Source organism: Mesocricetus auratus, unplaced genomic scaffold (genome assembly GCF_017639785.1).
Source record: "Mesocricetus auratus isolate SY011 unplaced genomic scaffold, BCM_Maur_2.0 Super-Scaffold_100013, whole genome shotgun sequence".
NCBI lineage: Eukaryota > Metazoa > Chordata > Mammalia > Rodentia > Cricetidae > Mesocricetus > Mesocricetus auratus.
In genome coordinates, this window is record NW_024429196.1 from 73419456 (window position 1) to 73437241 (window position 17786).

At 48.8% G+C, this 17786-nt stretch overlaps 1 protein-coding gene across 1 annotated transcript; it reads right to left on the bottom strand.

Moving 5' to 3' along the window:
* Positions 1–3194: 3194 nt before the first annotated feature.
* Positions 3195–9031, bottom strand: Msx2 (msh homeobox 2). The gene is made up of 2 exons (XM_005066296.4): positions 8563–9031; positions 3195–4856 (listed from the first exon to the last, which is right to left on the bottom strand). Exons 1-2 carry the CDS (start codon positions 8939–8941, stop codon positions 4432–4434), a joined length of 804 nt encoding a protein of 267 aa, XP_005066353.1. The 5' UTR covers positions 8942–9031; the 3' UTR covers positions 3195–4431.
* Between the last annotated feature and the right edge of the window lie 8755 nt (positions 9032–17786).

Here is a 17786-nt window from a genome sequence, read left to right on the forward strand (position 1 = left end):
TGTTAACTTGGCCTGTTGCCGCTGGTAAATTACATAGCATTAAAAACATAATGCTTTTCATATTAAGCACTAATTAAAGGTTGGGACAGCTTTAAAATAAGAGAGGGAGGGGGGAAATCAAAGAAAATATAAAACTGTTCTTTCAAGAGTTATGGGAGGTTAATAAAGTATGTCTGTTAGACTAGGTCTGCTTTGCCCCTAGCTACAGCCAAGCTGGAGCCACCACAATTGGGTCTCAATAAGATAATGATATTCCTTTCTCTGCTATTAAAAGCCTCCCAGTGCAAACTTAAAATGATTTATTTAATTTAGGAAATTATGAGGTGTAACTTCAAAGCTTGAGCCGTTAGTAATGGAAAATACCAGGTTGTTTAAAATTATAATAATAATTATTGGAGGACTCAGGACATCAAAGTGTTTTCATCAACAAATGCAGCGAGGTTGGAGGAGGCTGGAAAGTCGGAGGTGTGTGCAGTTTGGATTCGGCTATTAGAGCCTTATCGGGGCAGTACCGAGGAGTCTGCAGCGAGTCCGCCGCTCCGCTTTGAAGCGGGCTATTCCAGAAAGCCGTTTTACTGCTGCTCATTTTGTTCCGGGAGGGCTGGGGGGGGGGGGAGAGGGTGTCTGGGGTGAGGGGCGGGCACAGGGGCCTGGAGGTTGACAGGAGGCTTTTCCTCCTTGCTGTGACTACTTTATTTCATTAAAGCGGCCTGTACCATCACCAATCTCGGATTTTTTTTGTTGTTCGTACATGAAAGGAGAAGCAAGCACAATCGACTTCACCAACCAGGCCCTGTGATTTTGGGGAGGGTGTGTGTGTGTGTGACGTGGGTTCCTTTATAAATGAGGTTTATGCTTATTTCCAGCCCGGCAGTGGGAAAGGAATGGGGGTGGGGCAATGGCCTCTCCAACCCGTGGCAAATGAGAGGCTTTCAGAGCGAAGAATGGCCGTGGGAGTTTTCAGTCGGTCAGACAAGGTTGCGCTCAAAGGCAGGCATCCTCTTTTCAGTCGGGTCAGGCAGACGTTTCGCCAGCTCCCCGCTCTCAGCCAGGCCTCAGCGGCCTACCTCCTACGGCCCCTGCCCCCGCATCCCCAAAGCAGGGCCGAGAGGGGGAGGGGCGGCCCGGGTCCCCGGGGCCAATGGGATGGAGATGCCCTGCGGAAGCCCCTTTGCAACGAGGGCCGAGAGTCGGTGCAGAACTCCCAAGCCGCCCTCCAGATCCCCGCCTGCTTTCTGAGCGCGCCTTCTATGCTCACCACCTCCTCTGCTCACCCGTCAACTGGATTCCCCAGCCATCCTCTGTGACTTCAGTGAGCTACCTCTCTGGGCATCAGTTTCCCCGACTGTCTGTGACAAGTAGAACCTCCCCGAAGGATGTGTGACAGATACTAGTTCAAGAAAGATGCCCCCTTCAACCCTAAACACCGGCTCCTTAGCTCCATCTATGCAAACTCCTGTTCCTTTCCCCCTATTTTAAAACGCAATGAGTGTGAACAAAGTTTTTGTTTTGTTGTCTTTGTGGGAAGCACTGAAGGATGGAAGGGCAGGTGTGTCCGTATGCCGGGTTCCTGGCAGTGGATGCCAAGATGACCAAAGACTTCAAAGGAGTACCTGGACTTTTAACTTCCAGTTGTCTCAGCGGGTGTGGGTCCTGGGCAAGCGAAGGTCTTTTAGCCTCCTCAGGTCTCTGAAACACCCTGTGCTGGAGCAGGCTTGACCCAGGTGAGACCCAACCTCGACAGAAGGGTGGTAGGCAGCCCAGAGCACAGCACATGGGTCTGTTCTGCAATCCTCGGCGGGGGAAGCCTGTTCACTCTGGAGCGCTGAATCCGTTGCTTGAGTCAGATCAACTCTTCCCGGCTTTCCTTTCTGAGTATTGGGTGTGGGATCACGTGAGTGATGCCCAGCCAGCCTGATTCCACTTTACCCCACTTGTCCCACTGGGTTCTCAGAATCATACTCCGGACTTAATACCTTACCTCCGGAGGCAAGCTGAGTCTTAACCCGGTGGCCGGCGAGTCCAGGTCCCCACCCCGGCTATCACCGCCTGAGGTTACTGGTCCACGAGGCGCCGGGAAGGAAGCTCTGTGGACAGGGTAATTAGGGACCCCCTTAGCTACTGATGACGAAACCGGGAAGGAGTTTGGGAAACGCTTCTCTTAAATGAATGTGGCAGATTCTGGCCTGCAATTTGGAGTTCATGGACCGAGAGGCCGGAAGAGAAGCAGAAGCGCGCATTTTGGTGGCTCTGGAACCGCCCGCGGCTCAGCTGAGAGCGGTAGTCAGGCTGCAGGATGCCATCCTCCAACTTCCAGTGTGTGCGGGATAGGTTTTATCTAAGGAAAGGGGCCCGACCGCCGTGATGAGCCCACAAATACGGATTTTCGGATGCCCACCTCCAAGGTGAGTGCCATGCGCTGGCAACTCCCTGGAAGTGCCAAACTCTGCTCCGCAGTCATCAGTCACACCACGACGCTCTTAGGCCCCTCATCTCTGTATCCCCGAGCTGACAGAAGCGCCGCCGAAGGAAAAAGAAACGCATCTCCAGCACAAAGGAAAACTTGGGTTTGAAAATCCTCTTCAGTCTCCCCACCATTATTCTCATTTTTATGGCTGATGCAGGGAGGGCTCCCAAGTTCTTTTGGGATAGGTGGGCCGGTTAGCCCTAAAGAGAAAATTGTGCTCTTCCGGGACCCACCCTGCATCCTTTCAGGTTTCACAACCGCGCAAGCTCCTTCTGCTCCCACCAGCACAGAGCTGTAAGGCCCCCTTTCTGAGCTTTACTTGTTCTGGTGGTTGCAAATTTCCAAGTTCAAGATTTTCCCAGGACCATCTACAGACTATCAGGAGTCTGGGGAACACCGCGTCATTTCGCAAGACCATCTGCAGACGAGCAGGGTCTGGGAGCGTCGAGTCACCACTTTAAAGAGCCCACCTTTACTGCAGCCTGACAAACTTTTAGTGGCAATTTCAACAGCTTCTCCCTCAGCCATACAGGCTGCCAGCTGACACTTCCAAGTGTCCCAGGACTTGCAGCTGACTCCTCTGCCACCCCAAATTGGCCACAACTCGATTTGATTTACATTAATGGAAGAATTAAAATTGCCAGTTTTCCCCTCTTATCTGGATGATTCCCACCCCATCTAGCAAAGAATAGAGTGCTTTTGAAAATAACTGTGAGTTGGGACAAACTTTACTGCAATAAAACATTTTAATTTAATTCAGAGTAAGAGATAAGAAATAACTCTTCAATAAAATATATAAAATTATACAAGATACCTTTCAACGGGATAAAAAATATACTGGTGGAAGAGATGGGCAGGAAGATGAAATACCAAGGAGCTGACTGTGTCGTCTGACAACACCATTTCCAGCCAAGTCAATAAGACGGCTTCACCCTCTGCCCCCAACATGTTAGAGTAATACATTTTCCCTAGTAAGTTTAGCACATACAGTAAGCACACATACGGAAAGCATTTTTTTTTCCTTCCTGATTCTATGGGTTGTTGAAGAATATTTAAAATAGAGATAATAGTAACAAGACATTGTTTTTTAAGCAGACAATTACCACACCCTCCCCCATCACCTCTGCAACGTGTGGAGACTGATGTAATTAGCATTTCACAGAAATCAATTTTTCCAAACACGTTTTACTCTTTCAACTCTAACTCCATCTATTTGGGCCAGAGTAAAGGCCAACCTGACAGGAGTTACCAAGTTTTCTGATTTCCTGCCCTGCCCTGAGGAGTTCTCAGGGTTATTCTTAGCCTCCTCTCAAGGACCTTAATTAAAAAAAGGAAAGGTAATAGGGAGAAAAGGAGGGAAAATAGGATCACATGTGCATCTCAAAGGAGATTTTTCTTATGCACATAAAATGCAGGCGTGTCACACACCTGCCTTCATTTGCAAGAATCTATCTGAATCGCATCCTTGTGTGCACCCTGTCTACTTCTGGTATGTGCTCCAGAAGCAAGTTCACCATTCTCTCAGATCCTATTTGTAGATTATTCTACAAATAATCTCGTTCCCTTTAAGAAAATGTAGCAAACAGACTTAACACAATATCTTAAGATGCTATCTAGAAAAATGGATAAATGCATATATAAACTTTGCCTTTCAAAATAACTTGAATTTTTACATCTGGCATATAAAAATGTCTTATATTTTATTATATATTTATACATAAAAACTAGCAGAGCCAATATTTGTGAGAGGAAAAGGGGACATTTGGAAGATTATGAAAACAAAGTAGGTCTTGGTGCCTCTCACCTAAATAACAAATTCACTCTGTATCAAGTGCCCTTTGGGCCCTGTTGCTTAGGGTGGCGGTGCGAGATTTGAAGCTGGAGTTGGACTGGCACCGTCTTCTTGGAGAGGGAGGGGAATGCTTTTATGCAAACATCCATCCTGGAGTCTGTCCGTTTGGTCTTTAGGATAGATGGTACATGCCGTATCCAACCGGTGTGGCATAGAGTCCAACGGGCGGGATGGGAAGCACAGGTCTATGGAAGGGGTAGGACGCTCCGTAAATGGACGCCGCTTGCAGCGGTGAGTTGATAGGGAAAGGCAGACTGAAGCCCGAGGGCAGCATAGGTTTGGCAGCCATTTTCAGCTTTTCCAGTTCCGCCTCCTGCAGTCTTTTTGCCTTAGCCCTTCGGTTCTGGAACCAGATTTTGACCTGGGTTTCTGTAAGGTTCAGAGAGCTGGAGAACTCGGCCCGTTCTGCAATGGAGAGGTACTGTTTCTGGCGGAACTTGCGCTCCAGGGCTAGAAGCTGGGATGTGGTAAAGGGTGTGCGTGGCTTCCGGTTGGTCTTGTGTTTCCTCAGGGTGCAGGCTGTAGGGCTCATGTGTCCTAAAGAACAGAGGGGAATCAATTAGTTAATGTGCCACTCTCTCCTGGCCTAAGAGAACACATAAACCTTGTTTCATTTTTCAAAGGGGTACCTTTGCCAAATCTGTGTGTCTCACACACACACACACACACACACACACAAGCATGCACACACACGTGTTATTGACAAGTAGTGGTAGAAAAGGACCACATTTAAATGGCAGTTGCTATATTTTTATATCGGCTTGAGTAATGTGGTCATGAAACTTCTTATATGAAAAACATATTGCATTGCAGAAAATGGAAATAGAAACCACGACTAAAGCCTTCTATAAGTTACAGAAGCTGAGCACTATCTAAGAAATAAAACTTCCTCAGAATTTAATCTCTTGTCTTTAAAATGGGAGCCTGAACTCATGTGTTTTCAATGGTTAAGAGGCACACATATTGAGCGCGGAAAGAAAAGGGTGTTAGATGTTGGGTTAGCCTTGGACAGCTTTCTCAGCCAGAAGAGTTGGGTTGCATCAGCCTGTTTATGAAGGATAATCACACAGATAAGGCCTGCGGTATAATAATAGCATCCATGGATGGACAGACACATCTAGGCAATAAACAACCACACAGCTGTCATTCCATCCACCCTACAGGTTATAAAACCCCAACATCATTTTACAGATCTGGATGTGGGATGCATTTCTTGGCCGTGTCCTCTGGCAGTATAAACTTTACTAAGATGGGGGAAAATTAGCTCGCTCATAAACGGACATGTCAAGGGAAATCACTCCGCCTCTGAACTTTGAGTCCATGATGATGGCATCTTAGTCTTTCATCCATTCCATGATTTAGGGCAAATGTGTAAATGATTATTTTGTTGTTGGGAATTTAGAAGTGGAAATAACGAGCAAAATAAAGACATGGCAACAGCGTCCAGACTCTGTTTAAAATGGGTTGTAATAGGAAGCACAGGGATAGGGCCTCAAGGTGATTCCAAGGCAGCAGCTAAACTAATTCTGGTCTTGTTTTCCTTATGAGTAGGGGAGGAGTGTAAAGTGACAAGAATAGAATGTTAAACAATTATTTTTCTGCTTTTGGCTTTTACAAGATATTCTAATTTTTCTAAAGTAGCCAGAGTGGTTACTCCTGTGTATTCGCAGGGGAATGTAACATTTCTTGTTTAGTTACTTTGGTGGCCCAAAGAAGAATTTGCACTTCATACTTGAGAGTGACACAGCACAAGTCCCAACCCAGCCTGTCCTAGTGTCACATTAACTGTAACTTTACAAAATGGCAGGTTCTGCGATCAGAAAACAGAAATCTGGAAGGAAAAATGGGTAAGAGAGTTCAAAAAAAGGCCTTGATTTTGCATATGCTAAACCTTAAGCAAGCCAAGGGGAAGGGCTTTCCTCCAAACTCACACACCAACACCAAGGCATCCAGTCCCAAGCCGGCTCCCTTCCAGACTTCAACTGATTGCACTCCTTGCTGCTGGCTCCACAGGCGTTTTGAACCAGGGTAGCTTGGGTCACTCTTGCTCAGGCTTGGAGACTTACAAAGTCCAGGCCATGGGGATTGTGCATATGTGGCAAAGTCATGACAAGAGAAAGTTCCCCCCCACCACTCCCAAGCTCTTCCCCACCCTATTGTATCAGCCAAGGCAAAACAACTTTTAGCCTACTTTCTTTAAATAACAAAACCAGGACCAGGGTTAGTGGGTCCCAACCCCCGCCAGCTCCCAGATGATTCTAGACACTCTCTGGGTCCTATGTTTTCAAACGAAGCCTTCTCTGAGAGGCCCTAGTTTCTCTTATAAAAAAGGCATTATCTAGACATGGATGGAGCACAGCCCTCTGTAAAGAAGTTACAGAGTCTGCCCTCCCAGACTCCAGGCCTAAATATGCCAGGATTTCTGACCTTTGGCCGCCATTGCATTTTAAGGCTGGAATCCTAGATGTGCTGCGGGGCATTGCCCGGGGCCTCGGAATACACAGGCACTCCAAATTTGTTAAACAAGTTAAGACTCTTCACGTGGTTGAGCCTTCATTTCACTGCCAATAAAACGGATGGATACTACTTATCCCTTGGGTGGCTTGGAGTACTGTTTTGGAGTGCCCAGAACCCTACTCGGGGTGATGAGTAAATAAATGTTCCCAAGAGCTTTTTTCATGGGCCCAAATGCTGATCTCTCTGCACTCTGCTAAGAAGAGTCGTCATCTGTTAACAAGAGGCTCTCTGCTGCCACACAAAGGAGATCAGATAAGATAATGTAGTGAAAAGCACTGTGCAAACTTGAGTTAAATTCTTTAAGTCCTTAATCTCTGGGCCCTTTCTGCCTTTCAGAATTTCCAACAGGGTGGAGAGAGACTGCCAGAGGGGACAGCCACTGACGCCTGGGTATATGGTCTTGTTTTGTTCACAAAATACCACGTATCTCTAGTCCTGAGGGCTGAGAGGTGGAAATGAAGACAGCTTCTCTTCCAGCTGAGCTTGGAAAGTCCCTCCACAAACCCAGCCCTTTCTCAACCTTCCCAAAGTTTAGCAAGGGGGAGGCCGGGGGGGTGAGGAAAAAAGGCAATAGAGCAGATAAAATAGCAAAGGTCAAGAGATAAAATTAAACAGAGCTGCAGGGAGTGGGCCCCAGAAATATTAATAGCAAAAGGACCCAGGACCCTAAAGGGATGCTAAGCCTGGGAAGGCAGTCAACACAGACTCACTAGAAGTCCCAGGGGTGCAGGTGTAAAAGTTCAATATGGCCAGCCCCGCTATAGAGGGTCGGAGAAAGCAGGGACACCAGACCCCCATGCACAATGCAAGCATGGATGGTGACCCGGGACAAGCAAACACAGTCCTCTTAAAACACTAGCCATCGTGTCTGAAGAGGTAGCTAGCTACAGGTGGCATGCCTCTGCCTGTACTGTGGTTCTAACAAGCAGCCAGACCTGGTGAGCCTGTGGCCGTGGCCACCACACTGTATACTCACAAGTTCTGAAGAAAGGCTGGCAATTATGACTGTGAACCCAGGAGAGCCCATGGGGGTCTGGCCCGAGTTAACTAGCTCACAGCAAAACTCAGAACCTAAGCAACAACTAGAACACGGAGAAGCTTCCTTTCCGAATCAGCCTCTGCCACCATGCCATCGTAGGATCAAGTCAGATTCTAAGAAAACCAATGATTTCCCCTTCACATCTGCTTAACCTCCAATTGGTTTATCTTTACGGTGGGGCGCATTTCGCAGGGCAGCCTGTGCATTGAAGGTCAGTAAAACACATTTCGATACTAATTAGAAATGGATCCCAGCCCGGCGTGGTGGTGCACCCTAGTAATTCCAACATTTAGAAGCAGGAGGACGCGGCGTTCAAGACCATCCTGAGATGCATATCGAGTTCGAGACCAGCAGGACCCACAAGAAACCCTGTCTTAAGGAAACGAATCAGTGACCCTTCCCTACTGCCGGGGCAGGTAACATAGTAGGCAGTGAAACACAAGCAAAAAGCGTCCAGAGTAGGGACTTAAGGGCTGCAGAAACCAACAACTGGGCTTTGGTTTTCAAAATGCCAGCCAGCGCGCAGGTACCTTAGACTTCGCGCAGCTAGGGATTGTGGGTTGCAGACCGCTCGCTGAACTGGGCTTTCCAGGGGTCAAGAGCATCATCCTGTTAACACCCGTCCCCAGCCCCTCTGGGACCCCACGCGCGGATCCTGCCCGGGTCCGGTCCCCGGCGCGCACTCACTGGGAGGCGGGGAGTATCTGCCGGGCTCCTGTATCCACGCCGCTCCATCTTCGGAATTTTCCGACTTGACCGAGGCGGTCTCGAAGGGTTTGACGAGAGGGCCGGGACTGTGCGCGTCCCGGACGCCGTGTCCCGGCAGCAGCAGCGGCCGCAGGGCAGCGCCAGCCGAGGCGCAGTCGGGTGGCACCGCGGGCGACTCCTTGGGCGGCTTCTTGTCGGACATGAGCGCCTCCACGCTGAAGGGTAGGCTGGAGACCTTGACCCTGCGCTCCTCCGCGCTACCCTCGGCACCTCCAGGCCCCGGGCCCGGGCCGGCCAGCACCGCGGGGCCCTCCTCATCTGACGAAAACAAGTCACTGCCTTTGGCCGGAGAAGCCATGACTTTCTGCGCCGTCTAGCTCTCGGCGCGCGACTCCGCTGGCAACTTGCAAGCGAAGACTCCAACTTTTGGGGGGGGAGCCGGCAGGGGCGCGCCGGGAGCCCAGCCTGTCCTCCGAGGGGAAGTGGGAGACTCGGCTCAGCCAATTGGCGACGGCCCTGCTCCTGACGCCACGGACGCTTGCCTCTGATTGGCTCTCTCTGGAGAGGCTGGGGCCCCTAAACACCTCCCCCCCCCGTTTGAAATAAATTAGGAGTTAATTACAGGAGCAGTCAGCAGAGTTGTTATTAGGCGATCCCTCAAGGGTTATAATCGCCCAAACTGAAAAGTCCAAGGCGTAATTAAAGCCGATTGTTTAAAGAGGAAGCTTGCCGAGTCCCATTTCTTCAGTCTTTTAACCTCTCTTTCAAGTGTACCTGGTGCCCATCCCACACGCTCTCGCCCGGGAACACTGGAAATCCGCAGATGGCATTCCTGGAACATTTCTAACACTCCTACTATGAGCCCAAAGTAGTGTAACTTTGTAACTATAGTTGGAAAACAGTGGCCAGCATCTTTGCTAATGGAAATAGTTTCGGCATGGTGCTTAGAAACGCCTAGTCTTTGGAGAGGGTTCCAAGACGTTAACTGTTACTTTAACTCATTCCTCAAGATGAGGGAGGCCGAGGTGACCAAGGGATGCCAGCTAATCTCTTCCTTCCCCTGTCTTCCCTTTTCTTTTCCTTTAAAACATGCTCTTGCTCTCCAGTTCCGGCTAGCTTAGAAGTCGCTCACTATGTGGCCTAGGATGGTCTTGAACTTGCTGAGATCGCCCCTGGCCTCTTCCCGAGTGTTAAGATTATAGGTATGCGACAGCAGACCTGGCACCTATTGATTCCTAGTGGCAGATTTATACAAATGGTCTCCATTTCGTCCTGTCTCCAAACTGGACTATTTTTAGAAACTGGAAGTGCGTGTATTTTCTTGCTCCCTGAATCTCCTCTCTAGACCAGTGCAAATGTGTGTTCATGAGGTTTTGAGCTTGTGTTTGTCATTGGAGTTCAGGTGTCAGGAATTTCCTTGGGGGGTGATGGATACTTGGGGGGTAGAAGGGTACTTGTGATATTTAGTGTCTTTATTCTCCCTGCAAATCTTGGAAATAACAGTCTTCAAGTTTGCAAATGCCAATTCTGAATATCTCTGGGGAAAGTACATCTCACCTGACTTGAAATTTTAAGCTGCATACCTATCCATACCCCACCCTAAATGACTCTCTCTAACTGAAGACAATCCTAAGGCATCAGTGATCAACTGCAGCAACACACTGAAGGAGAAAAGAGTTTGAAAACAGAGGCCTGGGATAGTTCTGAGCCCGCAGGCCAGCAGTCAGAGACAGATTGTCTCAAAACACACATTTCAGGCCTCATAAGCTTTTTCCTGTATCCAAAAGACAAGTCTGTGGTGAGGGAAAGAGAATCCTGCTCAGCCTAGGTTCAGAACAGCAAATGCTTCAAGCTAAACAGTTCCTCCAGCACCAGGGAAGGGCCATTGTTTTAAATAGTTTAGCTGACCAAAGGTTGGCAGGTACCTCCCAGCTCCGGAGTCTCAGAAACTTGACTACTAGACCTACAGACCCAAACCCTTTTCAGAGGACCTCTCTGAAACAGTGTTCATTGCTCCAAACACTGCTGGAGTAGATGTCCCTGGTCTGAGGAGACCCAAGGGGGATAAAATCGTATAGGATAAAAAGCCTTCACTAGATAATTCAGTTCAGTTTTGGAAAAGCTTTTTAAAAGTTAAGTTCTAAAGGAGTCTTCTATAAAAACAACTTAGGAACTTTCTCCTACCATAAGACACAACACTAGGTCGTTGTTGTTGTTCAAACTGGAAGCCCAGAGACAGAAGACTATGAAAGAGGTCTATCTGGAGATGCATGCTTTTTCCCTGGAGTCATATCTGATGATAGGAATCTCAAATACAATACAGGTAAACCCAGATTAAGTTCGGTGCCTTCTCAATGAATGAGGCAAGATGTGGGGTCATATATTTTGGAAGTAAATCTAAAATTCGTTTAGCCCTCCATTGCCAAAATGTCCACATTTCAGTTGGACTGAACCCAGCCAATGTTTTCTAAAGAATCCCAAACCCCAGCCTTGAAACGTGTCAGTTTAGGACACAGGCTGATTCCTAGGAAGTTTAAAAAAGGAAGGGGGATTAATTCCACTGGAATGCCTTTATTTTAATTTTCTTCTGGCAGAGGAAAATCCAAGCTCTCCCTCACTATTTTGGGGAAATGATAAGACACAGAGAGAGATGGGGGGGGAAAAGGAATATTTAGTATTGCTCTCCAGGGTGCCAAGTTCTGGCCATGAACAGGCATGGCCAAGGAGACAGCTGGCGCTCCACATCCCCAGGCCAGGTGCCTCCCTAAGTCTACTAGAGTGGGGACCAGTGAGGAAAAGAACCCGGACACAGTTAGCCCTTCCTGGAAAGCCCCATCTGCTGCAAGAGTTTTGCACACCCTCAGAATATTTTATTTGCGTTTTCTCCGTGGCTCAAACATAAGGGGCAGCCATTTCTCCGGATGGCTTTTGTTGGAATTAGCTTCAGTGGGTATCATAAAGTAGTGGAGGTAGGGAATCAAATTGGAAATAATCTTGTATATCAAAAAGCAACATTAATTTATCCAACGCTTTCTTTGTCTCGGGTACACGAAAATAAGGAGCTATCACCGGCCTTCACCGTCCCCGAGGCAGGCTCTATGTAAAATCTCAGAGTAGAGATGTCACAGCCTGAAATAGATTTGGGGGTCTTCCCGGAGCGGAGGACTGGCTTTGACACCTAGGACGCACGCAGGCACGCACACCATAAACTTTAACTCCGGGATGGTTAGTTAATGTTTATTCAGCTTTAATGCTTGAAGTGGTTAAAGTGGGGTTCCAAGAAGAACCCAGCTACCAAGAAGCATCCCCTTTACACCTTGTCCAAGAGCCTGAACTTGAGGAGGATCTCATTTGCTTTTCAAACACATCACTACAGGCGGAGACTGTATCTCTGTCTAACGATGGAAAAGCCTGGGAGTAGGAAGCTGCCCAATCATGCAAACAGAAGGTGAGACACTCTCGAATTCCCCTTGGGCCTAAGCTTGCATCTTCCTGAGCTTCCCACTCCCTCGGTGCGTGTCACAGGAGTCCGGACCCTACGAGGAACAGCCGCGCACGCGCGCCCCGAACTCCAAGGTGAAGGCACTCCTTGCAAACTGGGAAGCGCCCGAGCACCGACCTGGGCGTTTGCAACCCCGAGGACGCTTCGCTGGATCCCAGTGGCTAGGAGGGGCCGGGGGAGGGGCAGAGAAGGCTGTAGACGGGCCAGGGCTGCGGGTAGGCGCCAGGCGCGGGGAGATGAAAGGCGGGCTCCGGGGGAAGGGGCTGCGCCGGGTGACCGGCTCCAGCCGCGCCGGGCGCCCCGCCCCCGCTGCCCGGGGCAGAGGCGGCTGCCCGCGCCGGAGCCGCGTTAATTGCTCTCGGCCCGGCACTCAGCCTGCGCGGAGCCAGGACAACCTCGCTCCAGGAGGAATGACAATTCGCCCTAATGGGACAACCTCACTCCCGGAGGAGTGACAATTCCTTCTAATGGGCCGCTTGTTAGAGGCCTATTCTCCGAACCCGGGTATCAGAAGCGGGCAGACAAATGGGCGCCAAGGGCCGCCAGGAATTCCACCACTGCCCTCCATTCCGCGGACATTCGCTGTGTGACTTCGGGCAAAAGATGGCTCCTCTCTGAGCTCGTTTTCCGTACCTGCGCGCGGTGGGAAGGAGGGGGATAGGGCAGATCAAACCACCAACTGGGCAGACAAATCCCCGGGCCGCTGGAGAAAACCCCCTCCTGAGAGTCACTCTGCAGGGAAGTTAGGCGGGTATTCAGGGTTGGGGCAGTGTTTCTTTAGTCCTGTTCACATGCTTATGATGCTTAACAAAGGGCTGCCGGGGCAGGGCTCTGACTACTGCCAGCCCTACCTAGATTACCGAAGGCTTCCCGAGAGGTGTTTTGTTAACTTCCCACCAGTTGAAGTGAGGGCAGAAAAGAGAAGGGTCGGTCCTACCCTGGACTCCTGGAAGATGCCCAGGACAAGGGTTTGAGGAGTGAGGTTCACGAACAACCAAGCTGCACCTCCGCCAGGCCTGGAGCCTGAGGGGAGAATGGCCCGTCCTTGGAGTCTTCACTCCACATTGACTCAAATGGGACCGCGACCGAGGTGGAAGTGAGCCCTGGTTCAGGGACCTTGTAGACCTGTTCGCCAGCGGAACCCCTTCTTGTGCCATTTGCCACCACTGTCTTCTCTGTTTCCTCTTTAAGAGCAGAGCGATGACTCATGCCTGGAATCCCAGCACTGGGGAAGGTGAAACAGGAGAATTGCTGCAAGTTCAAGCCTAACTTGGCTCCATGAGATAACACCCTCCACCCCGCGCGCGCGCGCGCGTGCACTCATGTCAAACAGCATAAGGAGAAAGAAGAAATGAGCCCACTGGCGCACAACCTACAGGCTTGCGGAGTGGAGAGAGAAGTAACAACCCAGAGTGCAGCTTTGCCCCCAGCTTCGCAGAGCTGGTAGCTTTAGAAGGGATTGAGCCACGTGCAAGACCGAGCATAAGTCACCTTACCCTTGCAGCACCAGGGCTGTCACCTGAAGTGTGGTAGCCTTCAGCAGATGTTGACTGTCTCTCAAGTCACTGTCACTATCTGCTTACCTCTCTTCCCCGCATCTCTTCCTGGTCAGGCACACGTCTAGTAGCTGTGGTGAGTGTTGGAGATGCTGAGTGCGGAGGTGTAAGGCTGTTGAGCCCAGGTAGTAGGTACACGTCTCTTCAGAGATTCGCCGCTATGTCTAGGGAGATATGAGAATTAAAGGAAAGCAAAATAGGTTAGAAACAGCAGACTGTGTCTCCCAGCCCCTGGGCACAACTTCCTGGCAACTTCCCCAGTCTGCACTGGACAGGAGCAGTACTGCAACTCAGATCTGTTTGCAGAGAAGCAACAACAGGAACAACAACAAAATCAAAACCCATCTGGAAGGTTCTTCTAGGATGCTGTGCCATTGCAGCCATGAGGAGCCAGCTGGACCACTGAGGATGGCATTGAGAGCATCACACACAAGTCTTTGCTCCCATCCTCTTCAGGCTATCCATGTAGACAGAATAACTACCACATGGCCTTTGTAGTATATTACTGTTTGCTTTCCTTACTGGGCTACAACCTCAGTCCCCAAGACAAGCTTTTCATCTGGGTCAGTAAATGGCAGTTCCATTCTTGTTTAACCCTGTGGTGTAGGGGCCCTTGTTCCTCCCTATGAAGGACAAAGCTAAAGCTTCATTAGATTATTTTCCCACCCAACCAGTGGTGATGTATCTGCACGGGCAGACGAGGAGACAACTGGAATGGCTTGCAGCATTCAAATCTTTATGATATCCATTTACCCCAGCTTAATAGATAGGCTGCTGAGTCTGAGATGGGCTTAAATAAGGGTTCTCAGGAAAAGAGAACCCTGGTTTATGGACTGCTGGTGGCTTAGTAGGTATCTCATGCATTTTATACAGCAGCATCTGCATTCTTTTGTATCAGAATAAGGGAAGGAAAAAATTGTTTAGGGAGTTTTCCAATGATCACAATTAACTGTTTAATTAAGTAAAATAGAACGCTGAGTGTGGTGGCCTACATCTTTAACCCTAGCACTCAGAAGGATGAGGCAGGAGGATCTCCTTGAGTTCTAGGCTAGTATAAGTGTCCCATCAAGACACTACTTAATTTTTTAAAAAAAATCTATTTTAGTTGTTCTACCCCATAACCTAAGAATATAATAAAGGTGATTAGAAGCAGTTATCCCGAATGCTGGTAGTTATTTGTAGGTGAAGGGGATGGTGTATGGAACTGGGCCCAGGCGTGCTAGCCTTCAGATCTCTTTGGGTAGAAAGCATCCCCGGGTTTCCCTAAGAGGATAGGGTGCAACTCAGCAGCAGGGAAGGCTCTGAGCTCCATCCATGGCAACCACACCTGAACTTTGCATTGTATCCTAACCTCCTTCCTCCCTCACCCTATCTGCCCAGAGGTAGTCGCAGCTGCCGCCCCCCCCCCCAATTCCGTGCCACTTTTCCAGAGGTCATGGAAGGAGGTGGGACCTGGAGTTGCCTTTTGTCTTCCTTCCTTGGGGACCTTCTCTGGGTCTGAATACAAGGTGACCTGATCAGAGGGAGGGGTAGGACTTGTCATGAGGAAGGGAGCCAGTACTGTGCCCAGTGTGTGGGTAGTGACTGAGCCTCATGAAAGGAACCTTTGCCCTCACTTCGGTGTGAACCAGAGTTGTGATGACTGAGCCTGATCCATGGAAGGAACCTTTGCCCTCACTTTGGTGTGAACCAGAGTTGTGAGTGTTAGGATAAAGCGTGAGGGGGACCTTGGCGGATTCCACAGCAGGCGAGGTTGTGAAGGGTCTCCCTGTTTGTTTCAACAATTGCAGGTGGTGCTGGGTCAGGAAGCAATCATTCCATGTCGACTCCAAAATGTCTCTAGACTCTTAGTTATCACCTTAGCTCCCATAAAGGTGCAACTCGTTTTTTTAGCTGGAAAGTTGAGTTTGTCACCTGTCCAAGGTGTAAGCAGCAACTAAGTTGCTTGCATCTGACCTCATGGGAGGCTGGCTCCAGATGGGGACTAGTCCCTGACTCACAGCATCCAGAGATGCTGGTATTTTTGTCCCCATGTTAGCAATGTCATGGCCTTGCTGAGTTTCCATATTTTCTAGAGGTCACCATGTTTTTATAGTTCATTTTACATCTGTCTATCTGTCTGTTGTGTGTACGTGTTTATGTACCAGTGCCATAGCGAATGACAAGAGGTCAGAGTACAACCCATATGCATGACTTAGTTATCTGCTTCCACCATATATGTTCCTGGGCTTGAACTCGAGTTATCAGGGTTGGTGGCGAGCAGGCTCTCCACCTGTGTTTCTGTAAGTTAAACTACCCCAGTGTATTTAGAAAACAACTCTTGACATCCCCAGGGTCTGCTTCCCCTGGTAATATCAGCTGATACTTTCTGAGCATTTACTGTGTGGCTAGGCACTGTTGGAGCACAAGGCCCAAACCAATTCATTAAAGCCCACACAGCCCTATTAGGGAGTTGCTAATGTTATCTTCATTTTTCTCACAGGAAACTCTAGTTACTTATAATTTCTCTTTTTAAATTGTGTTTGTTCAGGTGTCTGTTCTCTCTCTACCCTTTCCTGACCTTCCTCACACAGAGAAGAAGAGTCTCCACAGTTTTAATAGGAGACCAGAGAGGGTGGGATTCTACACAAAGGATATTTAAATGATTCAGGACTTAATGAGTTTTCCAAACTTGAACTATAGTTAAGCCTTCCTGATAATGACAATATAACTCACAGATTTAATATCTTCTGGGTATTGTAACTTAATCCAAGTGGTACATTTTTCCTTTACCACCCTGCCAATGTTCTCGGCTTTAGGCAAGAGAGTTTATGAAGAGGCTCTAGACCCAGGCCAGAAGTAGGGTTTGAACTCCTATGTGCCTCTCACTGGCTAGGTGACTTGGAACAGCTCATTCTCCTCTCTGGGTCCCTCACCCCTGTCACTGGTCAAACCAGGTTTGGTAGCCAGCTTCTGAGCCTCTGAGGTAGAGGAGGGAGGGAGGGGAGAGAAAACCCACCTCCCTGAATGCTGTGTCTGAAGGATAGCTAATTAGGGTTTCCAAGAGAGTGGAGAAGCCTCAAGGAGAACTTGGCGGTCGGTCTGTAGGCTTAAGCTCCACTTTTATCCTATAGTAGCTGTCTGTCCTCAGCAAGTTCACCCCCTTCTCTGAGCAAGCCTCATTCTCCCAATCAGAAATGGGAAGGGGTAATAATCCTTGTTTCAGGGGTGAGGGGGTTTAAACTGGATTGTGGATATAAAATATAAGGAGTGTAATTAATCTTCTCTCCTTGTCTGTTGAGGGGCTGATGTGTGAGTCAGCACATGAGTGATCTGGAAGGAAGCATGATCCATCTTAACTAACACCATTGGTGTGGACAATGGTAAGAACCTTATGAAAACCATGCTTGCTCAAAGTCCCTGGGGCCTTTAGGCAGCAGCAAGAAGTCTTTGCCTAAGCTGCCACACAGGTCTTCCTGGGACCAAGTCACACCTCAGCGGTGACAACAAAGGTACCCCAAAGGCAGTGGCTCTCATCCTTCCCTCTTGAGCTCAGGAGACGAACGCAACGTCATCTCCACAGTGACTGAGCACTTGGCTTCCACATCCGGGAGGCTGCAGAGGGTGGCTGCAAAAATACCATCATTGCTTCCACACTCCTTGCTTTCAGGGCAACCCTAACCCTGCCTTTCACCTCGTGAGTTTGTTTTTGGTCTTAAGATTCTAATTTATTGAAAGATAAACATTAATTAAATAGCTCCATCAGTCCTGGGGTAAGGACAACAAATATGATTGTCTTGAGACAAGGGAGCAGTTGTGCTGTTGCCTAAAATGTGGTAATATTGATTTACAGCATAAGAAAGGACAGGTCTGGTTGGAATCCCGTCCTGCCTCTACCCGGGTGGATGGCCCTGGGCAAGTTATATCCTGTCTCAGAACTGTGGATCCCTTATCTGTAAAGTGTGGTGATTATTTCTACCTCCCTGGTTTACAGGAGAACTTTTGATAGAGATAATAGAGGACGCCCTCGTCGTTTGTGGTTGTTGTTATTATTAATGATCAGGAACAGCAGACCATAGAAGGAGTACATTTGATTGGATGTGTGGAATTGTTAGCATCATTAGTAAACAATGGTGGAGGAGTTTGGTCAAAACTCTAGTTAGGTT